The sequence below is a fragment of the Physella acuta genome, unplaced genomic scaffold (assembly GCF_028476545.2).
Source record: "Physella acuta isolate Inbredline_101_S28 unplaced genomic scaffold, ASM2847654v3 ptg000624l, whole genome shotgun sequence".
In the NCBI taxonomy this organism is placed as follows: domain Eukaryota; kingdom Metazoa; phylum Mollusca; class Gastropoda; family Physidae; genus Physella; species Physella acuta.
Window position 1 is genome coordinate 173,122 of NW_026732143.1, and position 21,878 is coordinate 194,999.

General features: G+C 37.2%; 3 protein-coding genes across 4 annotated transcripts; 1 reads left to right on the forward strand and 2 right to left on the reverse strand.

The window, feature by feature from the left end:
* Positions 1 to 442: 442 nt before the first annotated feature.
* LOC131948125 (anaphase-promoting complex subunit 13) lies at positions 443 to 2,595 on the reverse strand. Of its 2 annotated transcripts, none has more exons than XM_059309643.1 (3): positions 2,554 to 2,582; positions 903 to 996; positions 443 to 665 (listed from the first exon to the last, which is right to left on the reverse strand). In XM_059309643.1, exons 2-3 carry the CDS (start codon positions 990 to 992, stop codon positions 528 to 530), a joined length of 228 nt encoding a protein of 75 aa, XP_059165626.1. In that variant the 5' UTR covers positions 993 to 996; positions 2,554 to 2,582; the 3' UTR covers positions 443 to 527. The 2 variants fall into 2 exon arrangements, with proteins under 2 accessions (XP_059165626.1, XP_059165625.1); XM_059309642.1 differs by having other exon boundaries at positions 445 to 665; positions 2,494 to 2,595.
* A 1,880-nt stretch (positions 2,596 to 4,475) lies between these two features.
* Positions 4,476 to 15,068, forward strand: LOC131948123 (ATPase family gene 2 protein homolog A). The gene is made up of 16 exons (XM_059309640.1): positions 4,476 to 4,573; positions 5,226 to 5,411; positions 5,595 to 5,871; positions 6,583 to 6,641; positions 6,797 to 7,360; positions 7,910 to 8,048; positions 8,296 to 8,352; positions 9,022 to 9,151; positions 10,994 to 11,125; positions 11,427 to 11,544; positions 11,623 to 11,780; positions 11,964 to 12,173; positions 12,447 to 12,580; positions 13,817 to 13,943; positions 14,174 to 14,338; positions 14,901 to 15,068. The coding sequence occupies exons 2-16, from the start codon at positions 5,228 to 5,230 to the stop codon at positions 15,066 to 15,068; spliced, it is 2,622 nt and encodes an 873-aa protein (XP_059165623.1). The 5' UTR covers positions 4,476 to 4,573; positions 5,226 to 5,227.
* A 184-nt stretch (positions 15,069 to 15,252) lies between these two features.
* On the reverse strand, positions 15,253 to 21,678 carry LOC131948127 (protein YIPF5; the record flags this gene model as incomplete). Its single annotated transcript, XM_059309646.1, is given in 3 exon segments — positions 15,253 to 15,735; positions 17,169 to 17,350; positions 21,568 to 21,678. Coding segments are annotated over 3 exon segments (456 nt in total), but the record flags the coding sequence as incomplete, so codon positions are not given.
* Between the last annotated feature and the right edge of the window lie 200 nt (positions 21,679 to 21,878).

The window sequence follows — 21,878 nt, forward strand, 5'->3', positions numbered from 1 at the left end:
TGTGGGTATTTTGTAAATTATATGTGAATATGTAGACTAGGAATGTAACAGTTAAAATTCTAGAGATGCTGTCTAAACAACACTTTTATCAGTTTTAAATACATCTTATAATAAAATTCCCTAGCCACAAACTTTTTGTCTACAGCTATTTTTAAAGTTACAAATCTGTGCAACTAGTTCAGCTCAGCATAGATGAAAACATAAGTAAGAAAAATCACTATCTAGACAAAGCAATAACCTGAGCAAAAATATTTCTTCACTAATTTTATCATTTTAAAATCTTAATCTGTTACCCAATGTAAGAAGATATTTTCAAGTTTGTTTCATAACATGAACATCTTGCTTGAATACAATCAGAAGGACCCAGTAAAATTATTGATAGACAAGTACAAAATATTTAAAAAAACCATAATGGTGATTTGCTCAATAAAAAAAACTCAGGTTGTAAGTAGTTTTATATATATATATATATAATTAAATAATATACAATGTATATACAATCTATTTTCAATAGAATGCATGTTTTGTCAACTCTGTGTTGATGTTGGTGGCATACTGTTGAGTGATGAAAGAGCAAGATCTAGCCATTTCTGTTCTTGTTCCTGTAGACTTTCATTGCTCGGACCATTGTCTTGTTCAGGTTCTGGTCGTGCTGTTATAGGTACCTGAACATGTCAAAATAAAATGGAGTATAACATTTTGAAATCATAATTAAAAACTTGAACTATTACTATAAAAATAATGAATGCTAAAAAATAATAAAAGAAGTGGTTATCACCTCTTATTTTCTTAAACAGTAAGGTAATAGAGTTGATAGTTTTGTTTTTGTGTTTTATTCAATAAAGCCCACAATTTTTATTGTTAATATACGCACGACAGTTAGCTAAAACGAGGGTGCTTACCTGAATATCCTCCTTGGGCAACTGGTCAGCACGCCATTTCTCATCTATCATATCCATAATTTTTCCATCACGCTGATACTCACTGTCCATTTTCCTGCATAAGACAAATAAGGTTCAATTGGATTTAGTATTTTTCAGTTATGGAGTATACAGTATAGTAATATAGTTATTGCTTGGGCAGGAAAGCATTAAATAAAAGGTTCTGTGGTTACCAAATTTTTTATTCACCCAAAAAAAAAGGAAATTGTTAAATTGAAAAAGTGAGACCTCAAAAGCTTGATTTCTTTACTATTTAGAGATAGCTTAAGGAATATTGTTGTGGAAGGTTTCGCAGATTTAACTTTGAGACCATGCACTTGTAATGAGAAAAACGGTGGGGTAGGATAGTACTGAAGTTAATAATTTCATTACTTTGAGTAAAGAGGTAGGTCAAGTGGGTGCTATAAAATTTTTAATTGTTTCTTTATTAGGCCTGATATTAATAACTAAATTAAATTTCCTCCGTTTATGTCATAGACTTATAGGCGTTTCAGTTTCATTGGCTAATGAGTAAATGATGGGTCTAGGATAATAAGAGTCCAACATGGATAAAAAAGTCCAGACCGCCAACCAATACTCAATACTAGATGGCTAGTCTATATTTATATCAACAGAGAAGATTGATTGCGGTGGAACCCACAAGGAAAGGGCAAAAGAGGTCGACCAAGATTCATCAGATGGGTTACACCTGGCCTGGAGTCAGACGAGGAGTGGCCAGAGTACCCAGCCATGGAGTCAGTAGGGTCGCCAGGTGTCCAGTTTTGAACTGGACAGTCCAGTATTTGAGCAGACTGTCCAGGATAAAATAAATATAAATACTGCACAAGTATATGAATAATAATCTGTTACCCCCCTTCTTCTGCTTTGCGGCATACCTGAGAAGGGAAGGATGGAAAGGTGTCCAGTATTTTCGGAAAAGGTATCTGGCAACCCTATTGCTTTTTTATTAGTCAGCTTAAGTTTAAGAAAATCAGGTAATTTAATCGTTTTAGTTTTAGGATTTTACTTTTAGGTGTGTAAAATTAAACATTAAATATATTAATATAAATATATGGATATGGCTTCTAAGGTAAACGAGCTTTGTTGCATCTGAAGAAAATATCGCTAGTCTTTATTTATTATAATATTATTTAATAAATAATATTTATTATTGAAAAGTTTTAGGCCTAATTTTTTAATACAATTGTTTAAAAACAGGTACATTACCGGGGTACCATGGCATAAGCCATAAACTAAAATAAAAATAAACTAAAAAACTTGGCATTGCCGTAATATTACGGTAGTAATGATGAATGGCATAAACAAAAAACATTGTTGAAACTTGAAACTGAAACATTTTGATTTTTCACTTTCAAATTTTCAAAACATAAATGATAAAAAATTATAAATTTATAATATAATGATTATATTATAATCTATTCTAGATTCTAGATTTCTAGATCTAAATCCTCCTAAAAATGTGAAATAATTTATTAATTAGATCTACTAAAATTTAATGAGCCAAGTTATTTTCACATTACTATGATTACTAGCCTCGTTCGATTTTACGTACCTGATAGATTACCGATCGAAAAATTATTAAAATTAATAAATTTTTAAAAAGTGTAGTTACTGTTTGTAACTGTTTCCTTTCGTTTTCAAGACTTCCGGTTATAATCTAAATGCCAAAACAACTTACAACTTCTCCAAAGCTGTCAAATATAATAAAGAAAGTATTATACGGGCTTTACCTTTATTTTATGTCGTGTTCTGTTGTGAGGGGTTTATGACTTTTTCATTTAAAATAATTTAAATCTTGAAATTAGGCCTATAGACAATTTAAAAATAGGCCTATAGACAAGTAAAAATATTTAGCCTGAAGTATGTCGGTTTTAATTCGGTTAAAGGCTACATCATAATAATGTGGACGGACATACAAGGCCGACAGAGGAGAAGCTGACCTCGTTCCTTATTATTTAAAGAAAATAATTTATTTTCTATTTTTTAGTGCATTATTATATAAAAGCTTGTTGTTTTCAGTACTTTAACATTTTTAATGCGATAGAGTTGCATGATTAAAAACAATTGCACACTAAATGAACATGAATTGTATGTTGTTGGTCGGTAATAGAAGTGGTCTGTATGATCAATCGGTGTAGTCATCGACGCGTGACACGATTTGTGCGTCAAAGGTTCCGCGGTGTAGAAATATCATGATACCGATACGTGTCGCCCTGGCGCACTTTATTACTATTTTGTGCTGTCGTATTTGAACTATCATCGACCACGATCGTTAATTTTATCGTTCACAACCATCCGATCGCAAAGCATGAGTCTTGACCACCGCCGAAACCCTGAGACTGACGTACCGAACCCTGGGGTTCGAACCCTAGTTAAGAAACCACTTATTTAGATCTAATACGACTACGGAATAATTTAGAGAGCAGTGCTACTTTTTTGTATTATGTAATGGTTTAGTGGGACGGAGTGGTCTAGCGGTAGAGAGCTGGACTGCTAACCCGTAAGTCTCGAGTTCGAATCCGGGTTCAAGTCAGTAGACCGTCCCTGAGTCCACCCAACTCAGATGGGTACCTAACTCACGTTAGGGAAAGTAAAGGCGGCTGGGCATAGTGCTGACCACACTATCTCTTCATATGCCGAGGTCACAGAAACAAGTGAACTCTACTTCACTTGCCCCATAGACCGTCAGGTTTGAAAGGGAAACTTTACTTACTTTAATGTTTTAGTAAGAAAATTATTAAGATTTAAGTTTGATTCAGGATCTGCTACGTAAATGATTAATGATGCACGTAATTTTTAAATTAATAATAGGGCTGGTAAGTAGGTCAAAAACCAGTTCTACGGTTCAATAAACACTGCATGAGCCATATAACTAGTTGTTGTCCTACTTACCAGCGCTATTGTTAATAATGAATAGTTATGTATCACTTTTGAAGGCTAGAATGCTATATTTTATTTCAATTAACTAATATAAATATATTGTATGGCTATTCTCCGTCTAGAAACACTACGTGCTTTTAATACCTGTTAGAAGGCAAATTTACTCAATGTTATTCTATATAAACTTTATTTTAAAAAAACAAAACAAAAACTTCGATTTCTTTTTAAGGTATTGACAAAATAAAGTATAGGCCTATCCATATTTATTACAATTTGCTAAAACAGGTTTCTAAATTGCAAAAAAACAAACAAATAAACAACAACAAACAAACAAAAACCGGTTAAAATTCAGATACTAAAGTGTGACGTCACATTACCTGATTACCCCTCCCCCACATCACACAGTCACAAAATTACGAACTCCTATCCCTGTCATTTATAGACGTCATTTATTTAACTACACTTGAGGAGGAGTTAGCCGTAAAAAATATGCTTTGAAAAATAAAAATAATAAAGGTTTGCACGATGTAGGCCCAGATCTAGAATGTAGATGTAGAGGCTACCCGATTTCTTTCGTTTTATTTTGTAAATTACATTGGCAATAAATATGGCTGCGCCCATGTATCATGTTTGTCAACACTAACAGTCCTAACACAAACCACCATCGTCATTATTTCTTAAACGATTTGTTCGAGTCCAAGGCTGCGAATCAGCCAAACAGGATTGAGGCACTCTACTTCACTATAGCCTAAGTAAATATTAATTTATAATTTAGGCCTATGGTTTTAATTAATATTAATTAAATTTTTTATTTAAATTAGATTCTTTTGATTTGTTAGTATTGTTAGTTGTCAGTAAGTTAGTTGTAGTTCTACTGAATCTAGATCTAGTCTAGATCTAGTGATTCTTCTAGTGACTTTTTAAAAACTTTTACTACTTTTATTAGCCTAGGGCAGGACCTAAGTTTAAACTAAGTTAGTGGCCTAGCTAGAGTGTTACTAAACTAAAATAGTAAAAGTCAAAAGTAGTTGGCCTGTTTACTGTTTAGTTTTTAGTCTTAAGAAATATGAGTACTACTATATTAATTCTACTAGTCTACTACTAGTTAGTAGTACTAGATCTAGTACCTGTAGTAACTAAATAAAAAATATTAACTAAATAATTAATTAGGCTAAGAACTTAGTATTAACTAATACTATTTACTAGGCCTATACTATAATTAATTATAATAATTAATTACTGCTGATTAAGAAGTAATTAGCAATTAATTAAGTAATTAGGAGGCCTATAAATAGTTTAGTTTAGTAATGTTGGGCAATGGGGGATCGGATTGTCAGTAGAATAGATGAGTAGAACGTCGCTAACAGTGCTTAATATTCAATGGTCCAATATTATTTAGATCAGTAATGCCACCAAAGAAAAAAGACAAGACCAAATCAACAGACTGGCTGCAATGTTCTCTATGTGACAAGCTGGTTAGTCCCTTAGATGCTGAAGTTCATTCAAAATCATGTGATGCTGACCATGGATTCATTAGAAGAAAAATACTTTACGGAAAGGCAATTAATGTTGATGGCTTACTACTTAAGGGTATTTGAATTCAAACTTTATTAAAATATTTGAAACCACATTTTTATTACATTGCAATTTATAATTTAAATCTCATCATTTATATATTTTTTAAAATATTGATATTCTTTAGAGTTACCTGTAGTTGAACAATAATGAATCAAAATACAACTAGAGTTTTGAAACTTTATCATTGATTTTCAGATGGCTCTCTGGTGACCAAAAATGTTCGAAATAAAGAGAACATTGTCTGGTTTGCCATCCCAACTATGCAGGTCTGTAGCTTGTCCATCGGTCAGCCGTGCATTCTCAATGGAAAAGTCGTTAAACTCAGCTGGCCAAACCCATCCCAGGCTTTAGCAAGTGTTGCCATGTCACAACGCTGCATGGAGGAACTGAAGGTGGGGGAGGGAGATACAGTCACAGTGGAAAGGTTTTTTGATGAAGGCAACGTTGCACTGTCAGCCACGTTAACTATGGAGTAAGTTTAGTTGGGCTTTCACAGTGCTTGAAAAACTTATTTAAAGATAAGTCTTTTTTGTAAATAAGGATTGCAAAAGAAGCTGATGCTGATAGAGTATTAAAATACACAGAAAAGAAGCAATAGAAAGTGACCTTACATGGCTAAGCATCATTGATTCATTGTTGTATGTTTTTTTTAATGATTAAATGTGTGCTGACTGGGGTTGTGAGTTAATGCCCTTGCATTACTTTTTAGCCCTTCTGTTTAATGCCCAATCACATATGCATACTCTTTAAATCAATCAATCATCCCTTAACCCCAGGGGTAGTTGAGGAATCACAGTTTTTTCCATAATTTTCTACCATCTGTTCCAATCCTGTGCTGCTTTGGTAGTTCTGCAATGGGCAGCCCAGTCCAATATTTTATGTCATCCATTCACTGATGGATGACATCCCTTCTTCTCCCTCCTTGCACACTGCCTTGTTTTATTGTTTTGGATGTTGCATACTGTAAACAAACACAAAAATGATCTTTGTAAATAGCAAAATAATCTTCTCTGGACTACAGGGTAAATAACTGAGGTAATTGAGACCAAAAAGTTGGTCAGGGCTAAAAGGGTTAGTTTGCTTAAAGGGTGTTATAAATAAATAACTGTTGAAAATTTCTTTTAAAAAAAAAATTATGATCCTTTTATTTCATACAATTTACTAGACATTTTATATTCACCAGTGAATCAAATCCTCTTTTCTACACAGAAAACTTCTGCTCTTTTGTGTCATCTTATTTGGGTAAGTTGAGAAATTAATTTTATATTTAAAAAAAATTTTATACTTAGAATTTAACAATGAAGTCTTAGAGAATTTTAAGCAAATTTTAAAATTTTTACATATACCTTTTTAAAGTTACAGCAAAATAGTATGTGTCATATCATTTTTCTTTTCAGGTGGAAAATATATCTGTGATGGGATGCCACTCACCGTACGATATTTTGGCAACGTTTGCTCGTGTGTCGTCAACAAGGTTGAGTACACACCTCGGACCCCCAGGTTAGCGTCACACCTGACTACACCTGATTCTTCCGGTCAGACACCAAAACCTGCAGCTGAACTGGACCTGTCGCTGAGTTCTTTAGACAGCCCTGTTAAAGCCATCACCCCACTTGGTGTGTCTGATGATGGCGACACTTCTTTCAATTGCACGCACGACTTGTCGCAGTCGTTGGCTTCTCTCAACATCTCAGTGTCATCTATAGAATCCTCGTCCACGCCCCCTACGCCTGTCAGACCGTATTACCCAACCCTGGTCACCCCCGTCAGGAGTATACAGCAGGCGGACCACAGTCCCCAGTCAAACGTGTTTGCTAAAGTGTTATCTGGTAGTACAAGTTTCTCTGTGGCACCACTGGCCCTTGATCCACAGGGTAGAAACAACAAAGAGGCTTTTTCACTTGAGGATATAGGAGGTCTCTCCTCCCACATTGAAGAGCTCAGATCTAGAATACATCGAGGTAAGTTTTTTTCTTTAACAGATAACTATAGGCTTATGATACACATATTGTGTGTGCTGTGAATACATTTTAAATTTTGTCAAATCCAAATAACAGATTTTTCAACCAAAAAAAAATGTGTTTATTTTTGTGATTCTGTCATTTTAATAACAAACCAATTCAAACCAAAGAACATAAAACAACTCCTAATATTATATAAGTGGATGTGAACCATTTGTGTAACATAGCATATCCTGACTTACTGCCCTTTACTTTTATGACTAATTAATTGTACTGTGGGGACTAATGTATGATGGGATAAACTTTGAAATAGAATTTAAATTGAATGAAACTTTTCCCCCCATTGTTTTATTTTACCCCATGTACACATTCTGATTGTTAATTTGTAGTCAGTTCTTTTGCTAAATATAATAAAGTTTTATTTCTATTAAATAACTGTTTAATGTCAGTTCTTTTGCTATATATAATAAAGGTTAATTTCTATTATATAACTGTTTAATGTCAGATATTTTGCTACCATATGATGTATGTTTTCCCTCTCCCCCCCAGCCCAGCAAGCCAGTAGCTCAAGCTGTTGTGTCCTGATACACGGCCCCGCTGGTACAGGTAAAACAATGCTGGTCAAGGCGCTAACAGCTCAGCTGGGCGTCTACACTGAACATTTGACTGGCACTGATATCTGGAGCAAGTATGTTTCCCATAAGGCAAATTAATTTTTTTACATGTTAAATTTTAATTTAGGTTTGATTTTGCAACTTTAGTATGGACATCATTTGAATATTAAGTTAAAATAATTTTTACAATAATTGTATATGTATAAAGGTCTTTGATGTGGTCAATAGATTCTGAAGGGTGTTTTTTAAATTTTCTGTTTGAAAAGATTAATCTTTAAACGAGGTAATGTCACAAAGTGTGTACTTAACATTTTATTCCAGAATGTTTGGAGAAGCTGAATCAAATTTAAAGAAAATTTTTAAGACAGCACAAGACAGGTATGAAAATAAAGGTCAAGGGTCAGATTAAAAATAAATTCCTGGTAAAAGGTGTTGGTGAAATTAAATTTTTAGAGATGTGCTTTATCTATTATTTTCTTATAGAGCCCCCAGTATTGTTGCCATTGATGATATTGATGTGCTTTATTAATTTCTTATAGAGCCCCCAGTATTGTTGTCATTGATGATATTGATGTGCTTTATTAATTTCTTATAGAGCCCCTAGTATTGTTGTCATTGATGATATTGATGTGCTTTATTAATTTCTTATAGAGCCCCCAGTATTGTTGTCATTGATGATATTGATGTGCTTTATCTATTAATTTCTTATAGAGCCCCCAGTATTGTTGTCATTGATGATATTGATGTGCTTTATTAATTTCTTATAGAGCCCCCAGTATTGTTGTCATTGATGATATTGATGTGCTTTATTAATTTCTTATAGAGCCCCCAGTATTGTTGTCATTGATGATATTGATGTGCTTTATTAATTTCTTATAGAGCCCCCAGTATTGTTGTCATTGATGATATTGATGTGCTTTATTAATTTCTTATAGAGCCCCCAGTATTGTTGTCATTGATGATATTGATGTGCTTTATTAATTTCTTATAGAGCCCCCAGTATTGTTGTCATTGATGATATTGATGTGCTTTATTAATTTCTTATAGAGCCCCCAGTATTGTTGTCATTGATGATATTGATGTGCTTTGCCCCAAGCGCTCACAAAACCAGACAGGCCAACAAGAGCACAGGATTGTGGGAACTTTAATTTCTCTAATTGATGGGTTATCATTGGCGGTAAGATTTACTTAGAGTTGTTTTGTTGACGCTAATGTTCTAAAACAATAGCAATACTTCTTAGACGTAACTATGTATTTGATATTAATACAGTGTAATTTGTACATTTTTACATGAAACCCGTCAAAAGAGCGCACGACAAAAGAGCGCCGACATAAGAGCGCAGACAAAAGAGCGCCGACATAAGAGCGCCGACATAAGAGCGCAGACAAAAGAGCGCCGACATAAGAGCGCCGACATAAGAGCGCAGACAAAAGAGCGCCGACATAAGAGCGCCAACAAAAGAGCGCAGACAAAAGAGCGCCAACATAAGAGCGCAGCCAATTAAAAAAAAAACACACGTTGTACGCTAAACGAATATGACATGGTTAACACTTGTTTTAATTAAACAATCCGCGGTACGATAAAACGACGTGTTTATTTATATATTATGGTTAATATGTTATGAATGCAGTTTGAAAATATTTCTAACTCAAGTAACACTGAGAAGATCGAATCACAGAAAGGGAAGGTTATTGTATTGGTCGAAGGCTACAGATATCGAAAGGAGAGAATAAATGCTGATGGAAGTACGACATGGAGATACTGCAAGAAAGATGGCTGCCGAGGACGGATAAAAATGCTGAACGATGTTGTTATGTCATCATCAAAACACCATCACGCTCCTGATCCGGCTAAAAACGAAGCAGCGAAAGTTGTTTCGGCTATACGAAAATGGGCAGTGGAAGGGGTGGAAAAACCAACGCAGATTATACAAGCCAGAGAAGGAATTCTCGATGGAAGTAGCACCTCATTTATCGGCATACGTCGCTTCACCACGAGCAATAGAAAGACAGAGCAAACACAAGCAACTGCCATAACCAAATCCGCTGAACGTTTCAGAGATAACAATTCCTGAACTTCTTCAAACGACAACAAGAGTGCAAAATTTCGTCTTTTGCTATTCCGGACCGACTGACGTTTACAGAATGATGATGTTCGGAACAATGGATAATATCTATTGTCTACAGTAAAATGAACATTGGTTTGTGGATGGAACTTTTAGAGTTGCACCAGTAATCTTCTATCAGGTATTTACAATCCATGCTTTGATTAATAACAAGGCTCTTGCTATTTTGAATGTCCATAATCGTGTCGCTGAAAATCTACCCTGTACAAACAACTCAGCTGAGGCATGGCATCGCGCATTCCAACAAACGGTAGATTGCAATCATCCTTCCGTTTTTAATTGATCAACCAGTTTCGTATGTAACGAGATCACATCGAAATTGAACAGGAAAGTCATGTAGATAACAAACCAGATGCTTCAAAGAACAATTATGTTCAGCTGTACCGAAGATTGCAGGGAATTGCTTCAACCTATTCTAATAATCCAATGGTGGACTACCTACGAGGTATAGCCACAACATAGCAATATAAATGCAACTATATAGAAACGTTTTATTAATTTAAACTTATTTTCATTTTGTTACATTTTATTTCAGTTGATATTCTCACTTTAGGCCTAACATTTAAAATCTTTGTATGTGTTATTAGATTGCGTTTTGAATAATTGAACTTCACGTTGATTATACCAGTTTTTTAGTTAAAGAAACTGAACAATTGGTTTTTTAATGAAACAATAAATATTTTACATCAAACGATGCCTTCTGATCTGAGTTAATTTTCATGTTCCTATTTATTAAATCTGGTTTTTCAATCTTTAGTTTGCGCTCTTATGTCGGCGCTCTTTTGTCGGGAAATTAGTGCGCTCTTATGTCGGCGCTCTTTTGTCTGCGCTCTTATGTCGGCGCTCTTTTGTCGTGCGCTCTTTTGACGGGGTGCCGTATGAACCATTTACAGAAAAACAACTCCATGACTGTGGTCATTGGAGTGACCAGTAAAAAAGATGACCTTGACCCTGCCTTGAGAAGAGCTGGTAGGTTTGGCTGTGAGATCGAGGTTGGAGTTCCGACTGCATTACAGAGAAAAGAGGTTTGTAGGTGGAACACCTTGTCATGTGACAGAATTATTTTTTTTTACTGCTAGACTGCTGTATTGTCTCATTACTCTTTTATAAAAAAGACAATCAAAATCTAAGATGTTTGTAAGTTGCAATTGCCCCAACTTATTTAGGAAATGTATGTGATAATTTTGTGTTTAATATTATAGTTCATTTTAATATTTTTCCCTAAAATAGTCAAAAATAAATAATTAATTGTTCTGGGATTGTAAAAAAATAAAAGTGTTTTTTTAGTAATTTTTGACAGCTTTACATACTAACTTTGGCCTACAGATTCTCAATGTCCTGCTGAGTAAAATACCAAACAATGTGAGCTCTGAGGATATGGAGACAATAGCACTGAATGCTCATGGATTTGTTGGTGCTGATCTTGCAGCTTTAGTTAATGAAGGTAAATTAACTCCTAAATTTTACTTTATTTATATAAACTCAGAGAGCCAGAAATTTATATGCTTTTTTTTCTTTCTAGCATGTCTTCAAGCAGCAGGTCGTGATGTCATAGGTCAGGAAGTCACGGGTCATGATAGGAGCTCTTCAGCTTTTTGCTTGCGTTTTCCTGATTTAGTTACAGCAGCTTCTCAAATAAAACCAAGTGCTTTAAGAGAAATCCAACTGGAAGTTACTCAAGTAAGGAGAATATATCTATCACTATTTCTATTTAAACATCAGTTAATTAAAGTATATTTTTATTTTATCGAACACCAAGTGATTAAAGAGAAATTCAACTGGATGTTCCTCTGGTGAGGACACTATATTTAACAGTTTTTAAACATTATTTGGTAAAGACTTTGAAATTTCTTCCTCATACAGGTCAGATGGTCAGATATTGGAGGCATGTCGGAGGTGAAGATGAGGCTGCGTGAGGCGGTTGAGCTGCCGTTGAGCAACCCTGAGATTTTTAAAAGACTTGGTATCCAACCCCCTCGTGGGCTGTTGATGTACGGCCCGCCCGGCTGCTCTAAGACAATGGTGGCCAGAGCTTTGGCCACAGAGTGTAAACTCAACTTCCTGGCTGTGAAGGTAACCACATTTTCAGTCAGCACTGTGCTTTGTTTTTCTGTGATTTGACTACAGTATACACTTTGATGTTTCATTTGATTTTAGCCAAGGTTTATATTTTATTGTCATTTTAATACTTAAAAAAAAATATTTGACTCAGAGTTGTGTCCCTTTTCAAATTTTCTAAAAATGTAATTTTGCTTTACAGGTTTCACATTTAAATGTTCAGAATGTGAGGTCCTAAATTAGTTAATTATTCCAATGTTGAGATTATCTATTTCAAATAATCTCCAGGGACCTGAGCTGTTTAATCAGTATGTTGGGGAGTCAGAAAAAGCCGTCCGTGAAATATTCCGCAAGGCCAGGTCCGCAGCGCCCTCTATAATCTTCTTTGATGAGATTGATGCCATAGCATCCAAAAGAGGGAGGTAATGTTGTTTTTTTCTCTCCCTTGAATGCAGTGTTTTAATTTTTACTGTAATTATGTCGTTTAATGTAATTAACAGAATAAACGCCCAAAGGCATGCAATCAAAATATTAAAACATAAGCTTTGAAATTATAGAACTCTAGAACTAAATGAAGTTTGGACCTCAAAAGCTTTGTGAGAGGAACATTTAAAAAAATTGTTAATGCACTATTATATTAATGCAACTTGAGATGGGAGATTTGAATGTTATTTTCTGAATGGCCTGCTTTTAGTTATTTGCCTTTTTCTGTCCTTTTACTAGAGTCTTGTATATCACCTCTTATGCCTTGGGAGACATTGGATGCATGCCTAGAGTAAAATGTTAGTTATTTTTTTGTTGGTGCTGGCTTAGGTTGTGGCTGATCATGCCAATTCTGGTATGGCTGACTATACCACAGTTATTGTTGTTGTTGGTACAATTTGGGCAGATTTTTTCCTTCTTTCTTCTCTTTGAGGCTATCTCAGCTCGTTGGTCATAGTCTCTGCAATGTCCAGTCTTCTGTCAGCCGCTCCCACTGTGGTCAGTTCAGTCTGTTGAGCTCAGGTCCAGTTCACAGGCACCTCTGTAACTCGGCAGGAGTTGTCTCTTGGGTCTGGTACTGGTACCATTGATAAGATCTCCTTAGATCATCCCTTGGGTCTGGTACCATTGATAAGATCTCCTTAGATCATCCTTTGGGTCTGGTACCATTGATAAGATCTCCTTAGATCATCCCTTGGGTCTGGTACCATTGATAAGATCTCCTTAGATGATGTCCCTTGGGTCTGGTACCATTGATAAGATCTCCTTAGATGATGTCCCTTGGGTCTGGTACCATTGATAAGATCTCCTTAGATGATGTCCCTTGGGTCTGGTACCATTGATAAGATCTCCTTAGATGATGTCCCTTGGGTCTGGTACCATTGATAAGATCTCCTTAGATCATCCCTTGGGTCTGGTACCATTGATGAGATCTCCTTAGATCATCCCTTGGGTCTGGTACCATTGATAAGATCTCCTTAGATGATGTCCTTTGGGATTTGGCAGTTAGGCATGTGGTAGACATGACCAAGCCAACACAATTCAGGCCTACTAATTAATGGACATCCATAATTCTGCCCACTATACAAACTAGGGGAAAAATATCACACTAAGCATCTCAGTGTTATAAACTAAATTTAGGTTGAAGTTATAAGCATAAATGTGTTTTTTCTCAGCAATGCACATGGTGGTGGTGTAGATGATAGAGTACTCACCCAACTGCTTACTGAGATGGATGGTCTGGAGTTTCTCAAAGATGTTTTTATAGTGGCTGCTACTAACCGGCCAGATAAAATTGACAGGGTCAGTGGCCAATTTCTGTTGACCCTAACAAGACATCACTTATTTTAAGTATCTTTTGAAAACTAATAATTTATCCAAATACTTTTTTTTACAAGCTTAGTTCTCTCTGAAGTTGTTGTATTTTGTTTATCTAATTATGAACTTGCTAATTAAAAATAATTTCATCCTTTACAAATATAATTAAATTTTGAGTAGGATATTTTATTAAAACAAGCCACATATTTCTGTAGGCTTTACTACGGCCAGGCAGATTTGACAGTTTGGTTTACGTTCCACTGCCTGATGATGAAACACGTAAAGAAATTTTAGAGAAAAAACTGAAGAAGATGTCTGTAGGGGAAGATGTGGACATCAACTTACTGGTGGAGGAGACCCAAGATTACTCGGGGGCCGAGGTAAGGAAGTCTTCACAGCAATCATGAGGTCAGGGGTCACTCAATTTACTATTCACATTTCTTTTTCTTTTACCAACCTAATATATTTTTCTATCAACATTTTACAATAATACACTTTATGTATTATGCTTGATGTTGGTTAAACATAAACTAGAAACTGTAATCAAGGATACAAACATGAGTTCATGGTAAAAAATAGTTACTTTTTCTCACACGTTGATCTATAGGGGTGGGTGAAGTAGAGTGTTTACTTGTTTCTGTGACATCATCGGTTTATGAAGGGGATAGAGTGGTCAGTTCTATGATTAGCTGCCTTTACTTTTCCTAAAATCTCAGGTACTTATTAGAGCTGGGTTGGCTCAGGGACATCCTACGGATTCAAACCCAAAATCCGGATTCAGAATCCAAACTCTAGGTTCTTGGGTTAGCAGTTATGCACACCATATGAATTAAAGTTGCCATCATTTTTGACTTTATATAAGCAATTTTAAAATGTCAGTTTCATCTCTAAAATTAAAAATGTGATTTAAAAAAAAAATGTAATCTTTTCCCCAACTTGCAGATCATACAGGTGTGTCAGGAGGCGGCCATGTTGGCACTGAGAGAAGACTTGAACGCCCAGTGTGTCCTGGCCAGACACTTTAGCTCAGCTCTACACAAGGTCCAGCCTCAGATAGACCCAGATTTAATACAAATTTATCAGAAATTTGCTTTCTCAAAAATAAAATAACATGTAAATCTTATATGAATTTATATCTTGAATTGAATTAGTTTTAATTTAAAAATAATTAATTTAACACACTGGTGTGTTGCAATCTAGAACTAGTTTTATTTAAAAATAATTAATTTAACATGCTGGTGTGTTTATATCTAGAACTAGTTTTATTTTAAAAATAATTAATTTAACACGCTGGTGTGTTTATTTTGGTTTTAATGCCAACAGCTGACAGTACAAACAGGAAGTGAAAGTCAGGATTTAAGCATAAATGTTATCAAACATCATTGATTTCATGCATGAATTATTCACAATTCAACTCCCCTATTTCATTTAAAAAGTTTAGTATCAAATACAACATTCTAAAGTTCAATAATTTCATTCATAAGTCATGTGATATTGCTCAACCAATCAAAAAGTCCATACACAGTTCTTGTATAGTTTTCCCATCCAATCCAACTTTTTGAAAAAACTGAAATTCAAGTTTTTAAAGAAAGAAAAAAACTGAAATCCAAGTTTTTAAAAAACTGTGAGCAGTGCAAACACCCCATAGACTAGAGCACAAGGGTAGGCAACCAGCAGCTGTTGGCTGTCCATACGTAGGGCGGAGACGAAAAGCTTTGAGGCCGACATACTGCACCATGCCACTGTCACGGTCACTAGGACCAGCCCAGCTATGCCACTGTCAAGACAGGCAAGGTCAAGGTTGTTATTTGCTCATGTTATAAACATTTGAAACATTTTATGTACATTTAAAAAAAAATTTCCTTTGAATTTAAGTTGAAGCTTCTGCAATTTATGAATTTTTAATGAATTTTGAAAATATCAGTGAAAAAAAACTTTAAAAAAAAAAAAAACTTAAATTATTTTCAAAACTTAAAGACAGCCAACACATTTAAAAAAAAAACCTCTCCATGCCACAAAATTGTTTAAAAATTTCCCAAAACATAAAATTTTCAAAGACCAAAAATATTCTTTCTTACTGGAGTAAGAAACACTATTTTTATTTACTTCTAGACCTTAGTGTTTGACCTAGGTCAAACGGGAACCAACCACTTGCTTACCACCTGTGCATTTATCACACTGTCAACCATCTGACCCCACACATGCAACCTTCTGACAACCCCAGAGTCAACCTTCTGACAACCTCACACAGTCAACCGGACAACCCCACACAGTCAACCATCTGACCTAACCCCACACATCCAACCTTCTGACAACCACACACATCCAACCTGACAACCACACACATCCAACCTGACAACCCCACTGTCAACCATCTGACCTAACCCCACAGTCAAGCATCTGACCTAACCTCACACATCCAACCTAACCCCACACATCCAACCTAACCCCACACATCCAACCTTCTGACAACCACACACATCCAACCTGACAACCCCACAGTCAAGCATCTGACCTAACTCCACACATCCAACCTTTCTGACAACCACACACATCCAACCTGACAACCCCACAGTCAAGCATCTGACCTAACCCCACTGTCAACCATCTAACCTAACCCCACATCCAACCATCTGACCTAACCTCACACATCCAACCTAACCCCACACATCCAACCTTCTGACAACCACACACATCCAACCTGACAACCCCACAGTCAAGTATCTGACCTAACTCCACACATCCAACCTTCTGACAACCACACACATCCAACCTGACAACCCCACAGTCAAGTATCTGACCTAACTCCACACATCCAACCTTCTGACAACCACACACATCCAACCTGACAACCCCACAGTCAAGTATCTGACCTAACTCCACACATCCAACCTTCTGACAACCACACACATCCAACCTGACAACCCCACAGTCAAGCATCTGACCTAACTCCACACATCCAACCTTCTGACAACCACACACATCCAACCTGACAACCCCACAGTCAAGCATCTGACCTAACCCCACTGTCAACCATCTAACCTAACCCCACATCCAACCATCTGACCTAACCTCACACATCCAACCTAACCCCACACATCCAACCTTCTGACAACCACACAGTCAACCATCTGACCTAACCCCACAGTCAACCCACCCACATAAGTTCTCTGTTTCTCCCCCCCCCCAAAACAAAAAAACAAAACTTACTTGAGAGACAAAACGACAGACGAGAAGGAGAGGAAGACCATGGGCAGCAGGCAGTAGCCCAACACGCTGATGATGATCCCGACAGACACGCCCCCCAGGCTCATCAGGTTGAGCAGACAGTACATGGCCAGACAACCCACCAACCCGATCCCGTAGATGTAGCCAAAGTGGATCTTGCCGGTCTGGGGATTGAAGGATTGATTAGTACAAGGTTATAAGTCACAGTGGTTGTCTGGGGATTGAAGGATTGATTAGTACAAGGTTATAAGTCACAGTGGTTGTCTGGGGATTGAAGGATTGATTAGTACAAGGTTATAAGTCACAGTGGTTGTCTGGGGATTGAAGGATTGATTAGTACAAGGTTGTACACAAGTCACCGTGGTTGTCTTAGGATTTTTTGTTATATCTTGTTACTCAATTTTGACCCGATTCTAATGGAGCAATATCAATCAAGTTTTCCTGATAAGTGATTTCCGATGACAATGCAAAAATATCCAATTTTTAATATTAGATGTAGTAAAATAAAAGCGTTATGCACTAAAATGTATAGAAAATATACTTCTAGCTGTTGTACGGCAGTCAAATATTGAGGTCATTGCAGAGGCGTAGCGACCCTTCCCGCGCCCGGAGACAAACTTTCGATTTGCACCCCCTCAAACTTTCAATTTGTTTTTCCAACTCATTTTGGCGCCCCCCTAAGGTCGGCGCCCGGGGACATATGTCCCTCCCCCCCCCTACGCCTCTGCGGTCATTGTTATCACTGGGAAGAATGGAACTGTTGTAGGTCATTTGACATAAAACAAGGAACAGACAGGAACAAAGGACCTAATGGTAAAATAGCTACACCCCCCCTGGGTCAAGTATCAATGGACTAGGTAAATAAATGACAATCTCTACTTTCTTTTATGACGTTCTGACACTCGTTTTCAGCTACCTATCCTTATTACTAAATTCGACAAAGGGCCAGCAACTCGTTTAGAATTATCTACCCTTGCGCTACAGGGTACACTAACATCTCAGCACTAAAAAAAAAATCAAACCACTCTCTGTTAAAATTGACTGTAGTTTTTGACATGAGAGTTGAACGAAACTTCTGTCTATTATCTGCCCCACTCTCATTTACCCCAGTCATAAGGAACTCTCTGTCCCTCAATGGGTCAAACGAAATTCAAGATGTCTGGAGCTCATTAACACACAGACACAAAAAAAGAAACTGAGAGCTTTCATAGTTTTGTTTCGACAATTAGCCTCATTGATAAATTTATTCACGTGGAGTCGGAATCTGTATGAGTCTGAAATTCTGATATAGTTTTAACTCTAGCACAGTGGTTCTTAACCTTTAAAGAGGCACGGAATCCCTCCAGTTTCATATGCGCATTCACCGAACCATTCTTACTAGTTCTATCGTCTACTGACTAATTCCGATCGTGAATCTTAGGAGTCAGATGTGTGTCTTGACCTCTTCCGAACCCCTGAGACTGACTCCCCGGGGTTCGATAGAACCCAGGTTAAGAAGCACTGATCTAGGCGAGGAAGCTGCTGGATAATTGTGTGATTAAAGCTGTGAAGGATTCACGTAGCTGGATATATTTAATGCTCCAATTATTGTATTAATGGTCGGACGTCAAATATTTGAGGGCTGAATGTACATACGTGACGCTATGCTATATGAGGGAGGTGGGGGGGGGGTTATTAAATGTATATAACCAATATAAAACCTTGTGAGTGGGGAGTCTGTATTTTTGTAGCATGATTTTACTACAGCAGTTCACAAGAGAGATCAGGCTTGTTTTTTTTTTATTAGTCTTAAATAATAATCAAGTGACCACCAACTGTCCATTAACCAACCAACCATCAACTGACCGTTAAAAAACCACCAACTGATGCTCATCAACCACAACGAACCATCAACTAATGACCATCAACTAACTATCAACAAACCACCGATGACCATCACCTGACCACACGCGAGACACCACCTACCACACCACCTACCACACCACCTACCACACCACCTACCACACCACCTACCACACCACCTACCACACCACCTACCACACCACCTACCACACCACCTACCACACCACCTACCACACCACCTACCACACCACCTACCACACCACCTACCACACCACCTACCACACCACCTACCACACCACCTACCACACCACCTACCACACCACCTACCACACCACCTACCACACCACCTACCACACCACCTACCACACCACCTACCACACCACCTACCACACCACCTACCACACCACGCCAGCAGACATTGCTAGTCTGGCACCAAGGACGTGGGAACTAACACACCGGCCCTCCGTGAGATCTCGTCACAACGAGAAACTCAGCCCACTTGACAAGCCCACATCACAAACCCACATTACTAACCCACACTACAAGCCCACATTACTAACCCACACTACAAGCCCACACTACAAGCCCACATTACTAACCCACACTACAAGCCCACACTACAAGCCCACATTACTAACCCACACTACAAGCCCACATTACAAGCCCACATTACAATCCCACATGACAAACCCACATTAGAAACCCACCATCACAAGCCCACATCACAAGCCCACAACTCATCTGGTACCTGGCCAGCACGCGCCAGATAACACAAACAAATCTTATCTGAGCAACCCACGTGATACCCGTATGACCTAGATCTTTTCTCACCTAGGTTTCAGTTACTTTGACCTATATAGTTCCCAAATCACCGGGGAATTTCCGATAGCACCGTGAGAAGGTTTGAATGTACAAAATAGTAAACTTTTGTGAATGGTGGTTTTTTTTTTTAAATAATATTTTGTAGAAAGTTCCATTTGTAATATTTTGTAGAAGGTGTAAAATAGAATGGCAGTCATAAAATTAATTTGTAAAAGTGGCAGTATAAATAAATCAGGAGCTAGCTCTTGATCACGCCCCCACCCACTTCATGTAAAAAAAGAAATGTAATCTATTTAGCAGAACCGCTCCAATAATGCCAATGTTCTGCATAATATAGTGCAGTGCTTGAGACATTCTCGGGGAGGGGGGGGGGCACTTAACTTTCGGAGGTGGACGGAGCGGGACATAGGTTAAGTATATATTTATATGTAGATTAAATTAAATTAATTTATTCGGGGTGGGGGTGAGGTGGGATCAGTGCCCCCCCCCAAACCCTAAAGAGGTGCCTGAAAGAAACCCTTATATAGTGCCGACCCAGCTTACTATAGACTCTAGATTTCCTCAGTTTAATACAGGATGTATATAGATCTAGTGCAGCACTGCAGAGCGACAAAATGCTGACTAGTTTTTCAGTAAGAACGAAAACTTAAAAAAAAAAAAATTTTTAACCCCCCAATCTTGGCACCTCATCAAAGTGTAATCGTTTCTTAACGTAGGCGAGCAGGTGATCCAGGTTTTCTTTCAATTTTCGTTTATAAATTTAAATTGAACGATATTTATCTCCCTTGAAAAGTCTGCTTCACACTTTGGTAAAAAAAAAGTTTTGATTTGAAAAAAAAATTAGTCCGGGACAAGTTGTCTCCCATTGGAGTTGTGTGTATGTTTGTGAGTTGTTGATTTTGGGTGAAATTTGAAAAACTTTAACGTTCAATATGAGGAACAATAAAGTGGTTATAATTTAACTGTAACTTTCTCGTCTAATACTACTAGAAATCGTGTGCGGTATGATGGCTTAATGATTAGGGAGGGGGGGGGGGGGGAGGGGGGGGAGGGAGGGGGGGGGGGGATAATGCCACCCTCGGTAGCTTGTGTGCAGTGTAGGTGTAAAGGTTAGCGAGCTATGATGGGATATCTGGGGGCGATAACCGAATCTCGTCCTGTTTTATTTCGTGAGGGTTTTGTGTCTGATTTAGAAGTCTTCCTTTGAAGGTCTGCATCAACTCTCCAAAAGTAGCGAGACCGAAGTTTAAAAACTCACCAAAAGTAGCGAGACACTAAAGTTTAAAAACTTACCAAAAGTAGCGAGACACCAAAGTTTAAAAACTCACCAAAAGTAGCGAGACACTAAAGTTTAAAAACTCACAAAAATCGCGAGCTACCAAATTATAAATACTCACCAAAAAAAAAAACTCAGCAGAAGTAGGGAGTCTCCAAAATATAAAGAATTCACAAAAAAATCGCGAGCTATCGAAGTTTAAAAACTCACAAAAAAGCAAAAAAAAAAAAAAAAAAAACCCCGCGAGACACCTTAGTTTAAAGAAAAATAAAACTCACCAGAAGTAGCGAGCCACCAAAATTAAAAAAAAAAAAAACTCACCAGAAGTAGCGAGTCACCAAAATTTAATGAACTCACAGATAAATCGCGAGCTATCAAAGTTTAAAAACTCAGAAAAAACAAAACGCGAGACACCTTAGTTTAAAACAAAAAACAACTCACCAGAAGTAGCGAGCCACCGAAGGCCATGCAGAAGACCAAAGGACCGGCTAGATCTGTGTCCTGCATGATGGATTGTTCTGCCGACTTGAGGGGGTTGAGCACGGCCAGCGTCTGGGGACAAACACAGTGGGTAGATACAAGCTTGAAGATGATATCATTCTTACAGTTATCTGGTTCAATGTTACGGTTAACTGTATTGTTATAGATCATCTGTTTCAAAGTTAGAGTTTATTGTTGTAGTTAACTGGATCATCTATATATATAATTCTCTTCTGGGATCAGTTAGAAAACAAGCTGCAAGCGCGCCTTTG

Excerpts from the sequence above, each read along its gene's own strand:
- LOC131948125 (XM_059309643.1), bottom strand. The coding sequence starts at position 992 with ATGGACAGTGAGTATCAGCGTGATGGAAAAATTATGGATATGATAGAT. Across the intron at positions 666-902 it reads TGCCCAAGGAGGATATTCAG|GTACCTATAACAGCACGACC; the intron begins GTAAGCACCCTC and ends TGACATGTTCAG.
- LOC131948123 (XM_059309640.1), top strand. The coding sequence starts at position 5,228 with ATGCCACCAAAGAAAAAAGACAAGACCAAATCAACAGACTGGCTGCAA. Across the intron at positions 8,353-9,021 it reads TTTAAGACAGCACAAGACAG|AGCCCCCAGTATTGTTGTCA; the intron begins GTATGAAAATAA and ends AATTTCTTATAG. Across the intron at positions 11,781-11,963 it reads TCCAACTGGAAGTTACTCAA|GTCAGATGGTCAGATATTGG; the intron begins GTAAGGAGAATA and ends TTCCTCATACAG.